The sequence below is a fragment of the Camelus dromedarius genome, chromosome 3 (assembly GCF_036321535.1).
Source record: "Camelus dromedarius isolate mCamDro1 chromosome 3, mCamDro1.pat, whole genome shotgun sequence".
NCBI lineage: Eukaryota > Metazoa > Chordata > Mammalia > Artiodactyla > Camelidae > Camelus > Camelus dromedarius.
Window position 1 is genome coordinate 91246767 of NC_087438.1, and position 15664 is coordinate 91262430.

Sequence of the window (15664 nt, forward strand, 5' to 3'; positions counted from 1 at the left end):
AGCAAAAAAGTGCTTTAAAAAAAAGTGGCACTAAACAGATCATGAGAAGGACGCTTGTTTACAGAATGAGAGCTGAAACAAGAAGGCAGAGCACTGTCTTGTTTGACCTCATGTGGGTATGTGTGTGTCAGGACACTCAAAATTTTCAATGCTCTGCACATGTCTACAAATGATCATAAAAGCACTGTAGGTATACTTAAGGGTTATAAATAAATTTCAGCAAGTAGGTGACTTCACAAATACAGACTCCGTAAATAATAAGGGTCAACTGTAATATTAAAAGTATATTACAGATAGACCTCTTAGTAAAAACTATAAGAGTTTGTAAAGTATTTTTTAAATACTGTAAGAATGCTTCACTGTTTTATACAGTCTTTCAGATTTGCCCAGTGACTGAAGTAAAATAATCAAACTAATACAACAAGGGAAGGTACACAATCAGGACATATATTTACAATTATTTTATAACTCATACATGTTGTAAATTCTAAGTAATATTAAAAATTTAAGGCTAGGCCATTCATACTACCCTATATCACAGCAATTAACTCAGAAATATTTAACACAAAAAAAATTTAAATAAAAATGGTGGATATAACCTAAGAGCAAGATCAGTATTCTACCAGGAATGAGTCTTATGACAATATTTACTATTCTGGTAACCTCAGCTGGATCTATAATGTTTCCTCAGAGCTCAAATAAGGATTCTTGACCTTCTGCCACAAAGCTTGTGACTGCAAAAAAGAAACTGTAATCCAATAATGCAAGATACAGCTCAAAGTGCAAAGGCAAATATGTATTGCTTTGTAATACTGCAAAATGTAGAACTTAAAAAAAAAATACTGCAGGATTCTTTTAGGCAACTAAGCAAAGAGAATTGTTCAAAACATGTATTTATATTAATTCTAGTCCAAAGTCAGCTAAACAACTCGAATAAAACCATGCTCACATTATCCAAAACAATCTACAAATTTAATGCAACTAACAAAATTTCAATGGCATTTTTCACAGAAATAGAACAATCCTAAAATTTGTATAGAACCAGGTAAAATCCTGAATAGTCAAAACAATCATGAGAAAGAAGAACAAAGCTGGAGGTATCATGCGTCCTGATTTCAAACTATATTACAAAACTAGAGTAATCCAAACAGTATGGTATTGGCATAAAAACAGACACATAAATCAATGGAACAGAACAGAGAGCCCAGAAATAAATCCATGCATGTATGGTGAATTAATTTATGATAAAGGAGGGAAAAATATATGATGGAGATAGGATAACCTCTTCAATAAACGGTTTTGGGAAAACTAGGCAGCCACATGTAAAAGAATGACTGGACTGCCATCTTATACCATACACAAAAATCAACTCAAAATGGATTAAAAAGCTTGAACACAAGACCTGAACCATAACATTAGAGGAAAACATAAGGAGTGGGCTCCTTGACATGTGTCTTGGCAATGACTGAAGACATAAGAACCCTTAACATGTATGTACTTATTAACAAGAGAGAATCAACATATGTAAGGCCAAAACTGAAAGGCCTAGGGGACGAGGAGTGGGGAGAGGGAATATAAACTTCCAGTTGTAAGATAAATAAGTACTAGGGAGGTAACATACAAGATAAATACAATCAACACTGCTGAATATTTCTTGAAAGTTGTTAAGAGAGTAAATCCTAAGAGTTCTCTTCATAAGAAAAATAATTTTTTCTATTTCTTTAATTTTGTATCTATATGAGATGATGGATGTTCACTGACTTATTGTGATAATCATTTCATGATGTATGTAAGTGAGATCATTATCCTGAATACCTTAAAGTTACACAGTGCTGTATGTCAATTATATCTCAATAAAAACTGGAAGAAAAATAAAACTAACAGGTAAATACAGTATCACAGTTAGAAACTTCAACACTCCTCTATCAGAAAATGATATATCCAGCAGGCAGAAAATCAGTAAGAAATAGTTTGGTTTTTTCCAAGTTTATTGAGATATAATTGACATATGATATTGTATTAGTTTAAAATGTTTAATGATTTGATATAGGCATGTATTGTGAAATGATTACCTCAATAAGTTCAGTTAACATCACTTTGCTAAGTTATAAAAAAAATTTTTCTTACACTGAGAATTTTTAAGATCTACTCTCTTAGCAACTTTCAAATATACAATACAGTATTGTTAACTATAGTCACCATACTATATTACATCCCCAGAACTTATTTACCTTATGACTGGAAGTTTGAGCCTTTTAGTAAGGAAACATTTGAGCTGAACGGTACCAACAGTCAACTAGATCTGACATTTGTGGAATACTTCATCCCAAAACAAAAGAACATACATTCTTCTCAAGGGTACATGGAACATTCACCAAAATAAACCATATTCTGGACCATAAAACACATGTCAACAAATTTAAAAGAAATTTAAAGAAATCATACAATATATGCTCTCAGACCACAATGAAATTAAACTAGAAATTAATGAAAGAAAAATAAGTGGAAAATCCTGAAGTACTTGGAGATTTAACAATACTCTTCTACATAATATATGATCAAAGAAGAAATTTCATGAAAAATTTAAAAATATTTTGAATTAAATAAAAATTCAACTTAACAAAATTTGTGGGATGCAGCAAAAGTAGCCCTTGGAAGGAACTTTATAGCAGTAAAGGCATATATTAAAGAAAAAAGAATAACTCAATAAAAAATGTTAAAAAAAAAAAGAGACAGAGAAAGAAAAAAATCGAAGCTAGCTTAAATACTACAGGAATTAGAATCTTCTATTTTACTGACTTAATAGATGTGATTTTAGAAAAAGAAAAGAAAGGAAGAAAGAAAGGAAGAAAGAAAGAAAGAAAGGAAGAAAGAAAGAAAGAAAGAAAGAAAGAAAGAAAGAAAGAAAGAGAAAGAAAGAAAAAGAAAGCTCTAAAGGCAATAATCTAAGCTTTAACTTTAGGAAACTAGAGAAAGATAAACTATAAAACTAAAGCAAATAAAAGAAAACAAATAGAAAATCACTGAAATAAAATATAGAAAATCAATAGATTAAAAATCAACGAGGGGGAAGGGTATATCTCAAGTGGCAGAGTGCGTGCTTAGCATACACGAGGTCCTGGGTTCATTTCCCAGTACCTTTTCTAAAAATAAATAAACCTAATTACCTCCCCCAACCAAAAAAAAAAAAAAAATCAACAAAACAAAATCCAGTTCTTTGAAAAGATCAATAATCAATAAAACCAATAAACTTCTATATTCAAGATAATCAAGAAAAAAGAGAAATGACACAAACTACTAACATAAAAAATGAAAGAGGAATCCATCACTACTGATCAATGGACATTAAAAGGATAATTAAGAAACAATATGAATAATTCTAGGCTTGCAAATTAGATGACTTAGATGAACCAGACCAATTCCTTGAAACACAGAAAACTAGTTACACTTAAGAAAAAAGAGGTAACTTGAATAGTCCTATACATATTTCAAAAATTGAACCAATAATTAATAACTCTCAGCAAACCAGGAATAAAGGGAGAATTTCTTCAACTTGATAAAGGGTATCAAAAGAAATCTAACCTCTTACTCAATGATGAAAAACTTGAAAATTTCCCACTAAGATCTGGTACAAAGGAAGAACATCCACTATCACCACTGTTTTTCTACATTGTACTAGAAGTTCTGGCTAAGGCTATAAGGCAAGTAAAATAAATAAAAGGTATATAAATTAAGAAAGAAGACATAAACCTGTCTTTATTCACAGATGACATGATTGCTTATGTAGAAAATCTAAAGAAAGTGACAAAACAAAAAAACAAAAAACTCCTGGAGTTAATAAGTAATTACAGCAAGGTTGCAGGATATAAGGTTAATATACAAAAGCCAACTTCTTTCTTATATACCATCAATGAACAGTTGAAATTTGAAATTATAAACACAGTATCATTAATATTAGTGAATAAAAAAAACACCCTTAAATATTTAGGTATAAATCTTTTTAAAACGTACAAAATCTATAAGAGGAAAACTACAAAACTTAGATTAAAAAATCAAAGAAGATCTATCTAAACAAATAGAAAATTATTTCATGTTCATGGTCAGAAAGTCTCACTATCGCTAAGATGCCAATTTTTCCCAATTTAATCTACAGATTCAATTCAATCTCAGTCAAAATCCCAGCAAACTATTTTGTGGATATCAACAAAATGATTCTAAAGTTTGGAGAGGCAAATAATCCAGAACAGCCAACACAACACTGAAGGAAAAGAAAAGTTGGAGGACTCATATTATCTGACTTCAAGACTTACTATAAAGCTACAGTAATCAAGACAGTATGATACTGGTAAAAGATCTACTGTAGATCAACAGATCAAGTAGATCAACAGAACCAGTAGATCAACAGAACAAAAGAGACCAAAAATAGAGCCCCACAAATAAACTTAACTGGTATTTGACAAAGGAGCAAAAGCAATACAATGGAGCAAAGATAAAGATAAGTCTCTTCAACAAATGATGCTGGAACAAGTGGACACCCATATGCAAAAATATGGATCTAGACAAAGACCTTATAGCTTTCACACACAAAAAATTTCAAAATGGATTATAGACATAAATTTAAATGCAAAATCATAAAACATCTAGAGCATAATACAGGATAAAATTTAAATAATCTTGTGTTTAGTAATGAGTTTTCAGATATAACACCAGAGGCACTATTCAGGAAAAAAAATTGTTAAGTTGGACTCTAATAAAATTTAAAACTCTGCTCTGTGAAAAATACTAAGAGAATGAAAAGACAGGCCACAGACTAAAAGAAAATATACACAAAACACAGATCTGACAAAGGATCGATACATAAAATAAATAAAAAACTGAGTAAGAAAACCAACAAGCCAATTTAAAAATGGGCAAAAGACTGAACAGATACCTCACCCAGAAAGATATACAGATGGCAAATAAATATTTGAAAAGATGCTCAACATCTTATGTCATTAGGAAACTGCAAATTGAAACAATGAGATCACTATACATCTATTAGAATGGCACAAAAAAAATTTTTAACTCACAATATAAAATGCTGACAAGCATATGGAACAAAAGAAACTCTTAACTGCTAGTGGGAATGCAAGACGGTACAGTCACTTCAGAAGAATATTTGACACTTTCTTGCAAATCCAAACACAGTTTTTGTGATCATCTATAACAGTTATGCTCCTAGGTATTTACCCAGTTGAACTGAAAACTTAAGTCCACACAAAACCCCACACATGAATGTTTAGAAAAGCTCTATGCATAATCACCAAAAGCTGTAAGCAATCAAGATGTTCTTCAACAGGTCAATGGACAAACTGTAGTATATCCACAAAATGGGATACAATACAGTGAGTTTTTTTAAATAAGTGAGCCATTAAGCCACAAAAAGACGTAGAAGAACTTAATTGCATATTGCTAAGTCAAGGAACCAGTCTGTAAAGGGTACATACTATGGCCAGTGGCTGCCAGGGTGTTAGCAGGAAGGGAGAAAGAATGAATAAGTGAAGCACAGGAGATTTTTACGATGGTGAAACTATCGTGTCTGATACTGTAATGGTGGACACGTAACATTATGCATTTGTCAAAACCCATACAAATGTACAATAAAAAAGTGGAATTCAATGTAGATTATGGACTTTAGTTAATAATAATATATCAATATTGGTTCACTAATTGTAACAAATATACCACCCTAGTGCAATATGTTAATAATCAGTGAAACTAAGGGGAGAGGGCTATATGAAAAACTCTCTGAACTGTTCGGTCAATTTTTCTGTAATCTGAAACTGTTAGCATTAAGTCTACCAATTAAATGTGTATATACACACATATATCTACATATGTATATATTTTTATATATACATACATAAAATTTGTGAAATTAAGCAATTTATACTTTTAATAATACAGAGTGGCCAAGAAACAGAGGATATAATAGATAACTATGTCCCAGAATTTACTACTTTTCTGGCAGCTTGTTTTGTTGCCTTTCACTCCCATTTCCAACTCAAGAAGAAAAGATAAAGATTATTCATTATTCAGCCTGTATGGGGCTGATTCCAGAGATACAAACATGGGTAATTTCAGAAAAATGCAAGAGAATCAGACTGAATTTACAGTCTAAAAGATAATGAGGTCTAGATTAATGGATATAAATCACCAACCCCTAAAACAGAAGTCTAAACTTTAATAATCCTCAGAGGCCAGGCAGGTACAAAATTATACATGGGTTAATACAACTAGGAGAGATACAGCTTATGGCAAACCAGACAGTGTTTGTCTGACTTAATGGTCTAGAGGTTCAAATGTTTGTCAAAAAAAAAGAGGCCAAATAAAATGTGCTGGCTGGAGTTCTGTCACCTATAATTAACCTGGTCTCAGTTAATTTTATTCAACATTGAGAAAATAGAAAAGCACTTATATTGATGCTAATGTGTCCTTCCTTTTTTTTTTTTTTTTTTAACTGTACGACACTTACTGAAATATCAAATGAACTGATAGGAAATTTATCTAATGCAGCCTAAATCATTAACATTTGGTTTAAGCAACTCAGTATAATTTACCTCTTGAATCGTGCAGAAGTATCTTAACATTTATATATAAAAAATACACTTCAAAGGAATTCTGATCTTAAATATTCTGACATTAAAATTACTTCTATCACCTTGTGTTCAGAAAACTATCAAATTTTGAGCTTTCACATTAAACACACAAAGACATCTATGTAAACTGAGAAACACACAGACATCTATATAAATTGAGACGTTATGTGGATAAAATAAACAGCCAATCAGTCAAAGTGAGCTAATTAAATTTGTTCAAATTTCCCTCCAGAAATATTAAGGAAATGTACTTTATTTTCCCTACACTTCATCTAAAAGAAACTTTTGTGTATATAAACTTGATTTAATCACGAGTGGCACCTTGAAATGTGGTAACCTGAATTCTTAAGGTACAGGTATAAACAAATGAAATCATGAATAACTTTGCACATCATTCACATATAAATTAAGAGTGAAGATGCCAATGAAATAAAGAAACACACTGATTAAAAATACTGTTACTAAATTAGTGTTTAGTGTATACAGTCTTAATGTTACAAGTTGAAAAAATTAAAGAGATTTGTTACACAATGTGAATACACTTAACACTACTGAATTATACACTCAAAAATAGTTAAGATGTTAAATTTAACGTTACATTTTTCTTTTACCTCAATAAAATTCTTTTAAAATACTGTACAATTTGCTAGTATGCTTCTTTTGATAACTTAGGAAACATCTAAAGTGAATATGTTAACATACATATATGGCAGAAATATCATCTCTAATGTAATTTTTACCTGTGCAAATTATTTCCTTCCAAGACAAAAAGTGAAATAAGCTGAAATTGAATTCTCTAATATGTTTTTCTCTACATTTTCAGTAACTACTGTGTTTACTGCATAAAAAAGCAAGATATATAGTCACTTTTAATGTCTTTTACCCTAAAAAGTATAATAAAAGATGAAAGACTAGCAAATTTTCTTCTTAATAATTGAATGTAACAGATAATATTACACAACAGCCATAAAGTAAACTTTTTCAATTTAAAGAAACTACAAATATGATAAAATATTCCATATCAATTAAGGTTATTTTTACCATACAATTTCTATTTAACAGTTATCTGTAATTCCAACTTAAAAATTATACAAAAACCTTCTAGAATCAGGAAAATAAGTTATTTTGTAAATTCAAAGTTTCTAGAAAATTGCTGAGGCAATGAAATCTCTCCTTTTGAGAGAAAGTTTAAAAAAGAATACCAGATTTATTTTCACTGTGGTTTAACACAGTATGAGAAAAATAAAAAATAAAAAAGGAGCAAAGCTGAAAACAAACATGAGTTTTCTCTTACTATCAAATTTACTAAATACACCACTCCTTAGTCATCTCCGTTACAAAGTATATATATGACATGCCTACAGTTTCACCACAGCAATCCTGCAATATCACAAGTTAAAATAGGCTTTCGCTTCAAAACATAATAGTTCATATTTAAAAAAGAAAAAAAAAACAATCCAGAAGATCCCTGACCCAATAAGGGACCACACACCATTAGCCAATGAACAAAAGTGAGGTATATGGACTACTGATGATACTATACCTTAGGTGGTATGCAGATACATACTTTTAATTTTAATTATTATACATTCATTTTTATAGCTTCATTATAGCAAAGGATATTGATTCTCCATTTAGGGTAATGATACATAGTTTCATTTTGAAATATATTTATTTAGCTATAAAAGAGTGTCAATTTAAAGAGAAACATTAGATTTTTTGTTTTCATCTATATATATTTATTGACATTTAGTAAGTTTACAATGCTGCGTCAATTTCTGGAGCACAGCACAACTTCAAAGAGAAACAAATTTAAATGGCATAAATGATATGCAGATTTGGCGAAACTGTAAAGGTAAGTTGTGAATGACTTTTGAGAAGCACTGCTGTAGGTTATATTTGTTATAGAAAATAGTGCTGTCATTGATGTCAGGCATTCTGTTAAGTATTTTACATATATTACCTCACTCTATCCTTACAACAATCTATTAGATTATTACTAAATTGAGTTTACAGACTGTACACAAGAAAATTAAGGGTCAAAAATGCTAACAGAAACCTGCCCAAGGTCATCAGCGGTGGGAAAAGGCAGAGTCAGGTTAGAACAAGGTCTGTCAGATACTCACGTCTGAGTTCCTGCCCTATGTGCTATACTATTTCTCCAATCTAAAGGAGGAAACACCGAGAGGATGAGAGGATGAAGTAAACCTGAAATGAATCTCTTTGAGGGAGACACCCATCAGTCACGTAGTGTAATTCCCAACATAAGTTCACACGTAATATGTTTCCTTGCCATAATTAGAGTGCCATTACACCACTTGCTAAAGCTTCAGGCACAAGTATTGTTGTGCTAGAAAATCCTGTCAGAGGAAATACTATTTGCTTTGCCATAGCTAGAGAAAGGATTAAACAACAGAGCTATATGGAATATCAAGTTCCTATTCCCTGTATCCATGTATCCTTGTATTCCATAGATCTAAGAACATGTGATTACTATTACTGGTTAAACAACACTTAACCAGTCCTTATATCTAGAAGCCCAAGAAAGGACAAAGCACATTTCTGCTAAAACAAGGGTCTCTTCTGGTCATATTTGTTTAGGTAACTGTCCAGTGCTAAAAACCATACCATGGACTGCTCCCAAATGTGCCTGAATTCCAAGCATTTTTTGATATTTAGCAACACAGGGGCCACTGGCCAACTGAATTACACCCTGATTTGACTATGAGACAGAGAAATTTAAAGAATTAAACTTTTATCAGGATAAGTTAAAGAAAATAAATAAATCTTCCTGTGCACACTGTGAAACAACTCTATATTATGAAAAGCTGGAGAATATGTACCTGAATTCATTTAGGGCATCAACTATTCGATTATATGCCAAACTCCTCTGACTGGCATCAGCTGATCTCCGGCTCATTTTCATAGCCTTGAAAGCAACCAAATAGTTAATTCTTACACTGATTATGGGCAAAATATGGAAACAAAACAAACAAAAAAAAATGTGAAAGACAAAGTCACATATTTCCACGACACTACTACCATTCTTATCTAGATAGTTATAAAGAAGCCACACGTGTCTATGGTGGCTTTCTTTCCTTTTTCTTTGCAACTTTAGTCATTAATTAATATAACAAAATTGAAAATTTTCAAATGTTAAGCCTCCTATTGTAACTGTCAAACCACAGAATGTCAACACACAAGGAAACTGATGTTGACAGTTTCTGGGTTACACAAAACTGCTTTTTTTTCCCCCCCAAACAGAACAACATACAGCGATAATTCAAAAATAGCAGCTCCTGGTTTTTGCTCATATTTCATGGATAATAGTTTTGTTAAATAAATCCTTTTTTAAAATCTACAATAAAAAGATTCTACTGAAAGATATAACAAGTTACAAGTAATTTTTACCTTCCTAAAAACATATTTAGCCAAGTTTGAGAAGCCCTGCTTTTAGGCAGATGAAAAGGGGATCAGGATTAGAAAGAACTTTGCAATTTTTTAAGACTTTTTCAAAGAGAATGTAATTCTGCATTACTTACGTAATTACAAATTGATTTTTTAAAATTTTAACATATATTTAAGAGAAGGTTAGACTACTTCAGGCCAGAATCATGTTCACAACCATCCAAAAGCTTCATAGGTTAAAAGTGACACTTTATGTTTTTTACAAACTGTTGCGAGACTCCCAAATTTATAAAGAAGTAAATATTCTTTAGCTAGAATTGAGCAGTATTCTTCCTTAGTTTCACCAATAATAAAATTTTTAATTATGTTATACATCTCAAAAAGTAGCAAAGACTTCAAAATAATTCCAACAGTGCTCAGAAATAAAACCTGTACCTTTTCATTAAAAATAAATAAATAAGTGATAGTTTGAAAATTGGCCCTAGAAGGTAACTTATTTGGATGGTTCAGTATTTACTATATTCTATGATTAATTAACAACTGTAGACCTTTTAAAATTAAATTCTGTTCATTTATATGAAAGCATTCATTCAGCTTTATCTTTCTACTTTTGTAAGAAATGAGATGTTACACTTGAACATTCAGGCAACTAAATAAGCACTGCAACGTGCACTTTAGGTTGCACAATGATCAAAGCATTAAAACATTTAAAAAGTCACCTTTAATGAGTTCTCTAGTGCCTGACAAATTTCATACAAGGCTTAAACACCTCTCCCAGTAACTCAAATGTCAGTTCAGCCACTTAGCTAAATATTACATGTACTGACTTTAGCAACAACAGACTTCCAAAGAGACAGTAGCAAACTGAAGAAAATGTCACCAGCACTGAACTTCTTAAAAAAGTAAATGAAAATGGATTTTATTCATTTGTTCAGTAAAAAGATACTACTAATGATCTATCCGTCTTTTAACAGATTTAATGTGAATAATAAAGTGTATTCCCTAGAGGCAGACAATTCTCAGGCACCACTAAGTTACTGAAATTTATCCTCTGCTTTCTGGACCATTCTAATTAGCCTTGCATCTCTAGTTTCTTTTACTAGTTTCTTTCAAACATACTGTCAAATAATATTCTTAAAGCACAATTGGAAGGCAGCCTTAAAAATGCAGTCAAAACTTCTGGCAAGCATTCTAGATTCTTTGTGACCCGGTCCCCATTAACTCTGCTAGCCATACCTCTCACTACTCCTTTTTGTATCCTTTCTCTTCCACATACTGTCACAGGGATTAAGAACTTTAGTAATACCCACTGATTCACAGGATTCTCTTCTAAAATATAGTCTGGAAAATTCATCAAGATGTTAACTATAGTGTAGCTATAATTGTGAAAAAGCAGAAATGGCCTAATATAAAAATTACTTAAATTAAGGAAAGCTACTATAAAATATAATTAAGAGCCATTTATAATGACATGAGAAATGTATGTTAACAATGATGACATTTTCAAAATAGGCACATAATTCAAACAATACGGATCCAGCACAATCCCAATTAAGTAAAAATATAATACGCACAGAAAAGGCCTTGATAAAACTTTCAGCAAATGTTAATGAGTAATCTTTGGGTGGCAAGGTTATCAGTTTTTCTTGCTATCCTACTATCTCCAATTTTCAAAGCTTTATGTTTATAAAGGCTTATACATCCTGTAAGACACAGTGCAAATGAAACATCTTCCCATTAGGAAGTCATTTTTCTTTCCAATGAACTTCTAAAAAACCTTGCTTTTTCTTCTTTTTTAGTTATCCTTATGTTCTATTTTATATTCATTATTTTCTTACTTTACATCAATTTATTACATAATCAGCAGCATTTGACACAACTGATCAAAAACTCCTATCTTCTTAAAATACTTTCTTCACTTGGCTCACCTCAAAAAGTACTCTCTCTTGCTTTTCCTCCTACTATTCTGAAAGGCCAATTCTCAGTCTCCTCTGCTAGCTCTCAACTCCTCAAATTTTAACTGTTGAAGTGTTCCACAAATCAGGCCTAGAATCTCCTGTCCTCCCTTCTCTCCCTCAATCAGTTTCATGGTTTAAAATATCATCTATACACTGGTGACTGTCCGCCTGGACCTTTCCCCTAAACTCTAGACTCATAACAACTTAGATGTCCAGGACACATCTCAAACTAACTGTTCCTCTTCCTCCGCCAAATCCGTTCTATCTGTAGCTTTCCCATTTTAGTATTGGCAATTCCACCCTACTTACTGCTCAAATGAAAAATCTCCAGTCAATCTCTATGGTTCTTTTTCTCTTATACCCCAATTCAGTCCATCAGCTAATCTCATTAGCTCTATTTTCAAAATATAACCAGAATTTAACCACTTCTCACCAATTCCATCACCAAAGTGGTTTGAGCAGACACCATCTCTCACCTGAATTATTTCAACAGTTTCCTAAAACTAATCCCACAACTCCACTTTTGTCCCTAGAAATCTATTCTGTACTAGCAGTTAAGAGTGATTCCCATAAATAATGTCATTCCTCTGCTCAAAACCCTCCAACGGTTTCCCATCCTTCTGAAGAATAAATGCCAGTACCCTTACAATGGAATCCTATAAGGCCCTAGAGGATCTGGTCCCACTTCTAACCCAGCCACCTTGGCCTCCTTACTGTTGCTCAAGCATTAGGCTTGCTCCTTTCCCCTACTTGGAACAATCTTCTCTCAGATGGCTGTAGCTAACTCCCTCCGTATCTCTGGACCAAATGTCACTTTATCAGAAACCTCCCTGACTATCCTACAAAAATTAGCAATCCTTCCATCCAGCATTCCTTAAAAACCTTTCTCTGGTTTATTTTTCTCCATAGCACTTATTACTATCTAAAATCTTATATATTAATTTGTTTATTTGCTGTCCCATGAGGTCAGGAGTGTTGCTTTTTTCACATTTTATCTTCAGTTGCTAGGATAGTGTCTTAAGACACATTATAAGCCCTCAAATACTTATTTATTGAATAAGTCTTAGATCTTTTATTAGGCAGTAAGCTCATTAAAAGAGTTGAAGTCTACTTTGCATCTCCCAGTTAACTTTGTAGGATACCTGCACAGAGCCTGTTAATTTTTCTGCCTAATGAATAAACACGATGTTTAAGCAAGAGAGTAAGATGCCAAGGAAAATAAAAAATATAAACAAACCATAAACATGACTATGCTTACCTGTTCTATTGCACTCTTTAATTTGTTCATGTGGCTTTCAAAGAGAGGAAAATGTGAAAAAAAGAATTCATTGAATTTGTTACTTTCATCTTCATCTTTGGATAATGAAAAAATTACCCCAATTGCAATCTTCTTTTTCCTCACAATTCCTGGGTTGGGGCCACAGCTTTCATCTGACAGATTAAAGCTTTCTTCTATAGACCTTAAAAATAAATGTTTTTTTAATTTAAAAAATTATAAAAATAATTGAAGTCACAAATTCAACCTTCTTGCTAACTAAATGTAGGTAAGCTAAAAGGTCTTTCAGTGTTTTAAAAGGTAAATCTAAAAATGCATATCAATTGTGTATCTCTCTGAAAAATCTACTGGCTACTCCTTTATGCTCACATTTTTATAAGAAATTTTAATAGAATCAGACTGGAAACATTTTTGTCCAATTATAAATTGCTAAAAAAGTAGATAATCCCAATGTATAACCAACTTAAAAGAGCCTGAATCAGGTTAATAGGTGAGGTCTCATATAATCCCTACACTGTTCTAGAATCTACTTATCTCTCCTTTTGATTCCAGGAGTGAAATCAAAGATGAAAGAATAAAGGGAGTAAAGAAGAAAACAGGAAGCTTTATCATTTTTTTTTTAACTTAACACAGACTGAAAAAAGATCTTTCAAGAATGAATTAACTTGGCAGGGAGAGTATAGCTCAAGTGGTAGAGTGCATGCTTAGCATGCATGAGGTCCTGGGTTCAATCCTCAGTACCTTCTCTAAGAATAAATAAATCAACCTATAAATAAGCCTAATTACTTCCCCTACACCGCCCCCAAAAAAAGAATGAATTAAGTGGCCAAAAAAAAAAAAAAAAAACAAACAGGAATCAGGAATATCAGGAATCAGGAATATCAAAACATGCAGTATATACATCAAAGACCAAAACAGAAGAGTTAAAACTATAAAAACCCCTAGCAAAAAACAGGGTAAAAGCTTCATGACATTGGATTTGGCAATGATTTCTTGGCTATGACACCAAAAGCACAGGCAACAACAACAAAAAGTAGATAAACTGGGCTACACAAAACTTAAGAACAGTTGTGCATCAAAAGACACTGTCCACAGGATAAAAAGGCAACCCATGGAATGGGATAAAATATTTGCAAAGCATATGTCTGATAAGGGATTGATTCTCAGAAATATATAAAGAACTCCTACAATTCAACAACAAAACAACAAACCACTTGATTAAAAAATTGGGAAAAACACTTGTATAGACATTTCTCCAAAGACGACATACACATGGCCAATAAGCATGTGAAAATATGCTCAACATCACTAGCCATAGGGAAATGCATATCAAAACCATGAGATACCAATTCACACACATAAAGATGGTTATTATGTAAAAAAAAAAAAAAAAACACAAACAAGAAACCAAAAAAAAAACAGAAAACAACTACTGTTGACAATGTGAAGAAATTAGAATTCTTGTGTATTTCTAGAAGAAATGTAAGCAAAAATGGTGTAGTCGCTGTGGAGAAAAGCACAGTGATTCCTCAAAAACTTACACTAGAATTACAGTGTGATCCAGAAATTTCACTTCTGGGAATATACCCAAAAGAATTTGAAGAAGGGACCTGAAAGGTATTTGTACACCCATGTTTATATCAGCATTATTCATAATAGCCAAAAGGTGGAAGGAACCCAAATGTCCATAGACAGATGAATGTATAAACAAAATGTGGTATGTATATACAATGGAAAAAAAGAATGAAATCTTGATACATATTACAACATGGATGAACCTTGAAGGCATGCTAAGTGAAATAAAGCAGATATAAAAGGACAAATATTTTATGAGTCCATTTATCTGAGGTATGTAGAAAAGTCAAATATATAGAGGAAAAAAACAGACTAGTAGTTGCCAGGGGATAAGGAGAGAGAGAACTGGGGAATTATTGTTTAACGCATACAGAGGTTCAGTTTAGGAAGAAAAAGCATTCTGGACATGAACGGTATGGCAGCACAACCATGTGACAATACTTAATGACACTGAACTGTATAGCTAATAATGGTTAAAATGATAAATTCGATGCTATGCATAATTTACCACAAATTTTTAAAATGTAATACATTTTTGAAGTTTCCAGTTCCAGACTTAAAATATACAAAATACAAGCCCAGGCTCTTGACATACAAAATTGTGTTTAAGGAACTACTCAACTTTGTTGTAAACTGAAGGTTCCAACTTACCATCTAGGAAATACCCCATTCTCCAAACTTGTTGTTTGGCTACGTCGCCATCGTCGCTGGTAACTGCTGGCACAACTTCGGGTAAGTGAGGAGTTTGGAGAGGGAAACGGTGTAATAAGCAAGCTGCTAAGAGATGCTGTCAAGTCAGAATAAGAACA

At 32.2% G+C, this 15664-nt stretch overlaps 1 protein-coding gene across 2 annotated transcripts in view; it reads right to left on the reverse strand.

Annotated features, from left to right (window-relative positions):
* FNIP1 (folliculin interacting protein 1) overlaps window positions 1–15664 on the reverse strand; it is a 111991-nt gene that overhangs the window by 22869 nt on the left and 73458 nt on the right. For both annotated transcript variants that reach the window (XM_010981179.3, XM_010981188.3), the window contains 3 exons: window positions 15507–15642; window positions 13263–13464; window positions 9482–9567 (listed from right to left, as the gene is read on the reverse strand). In XM_010981179.3, the coding sequence (XP_010979481.1) occupies window positions 9482–9567; window positions 13263–13464; window positions 15507–15642 (424 nt within the window). The remainder of the gene's footprint in view (window positions 1–9481; window positions 9568–13262; window positions 13465–15506; window positions 15643–15664) is intronic.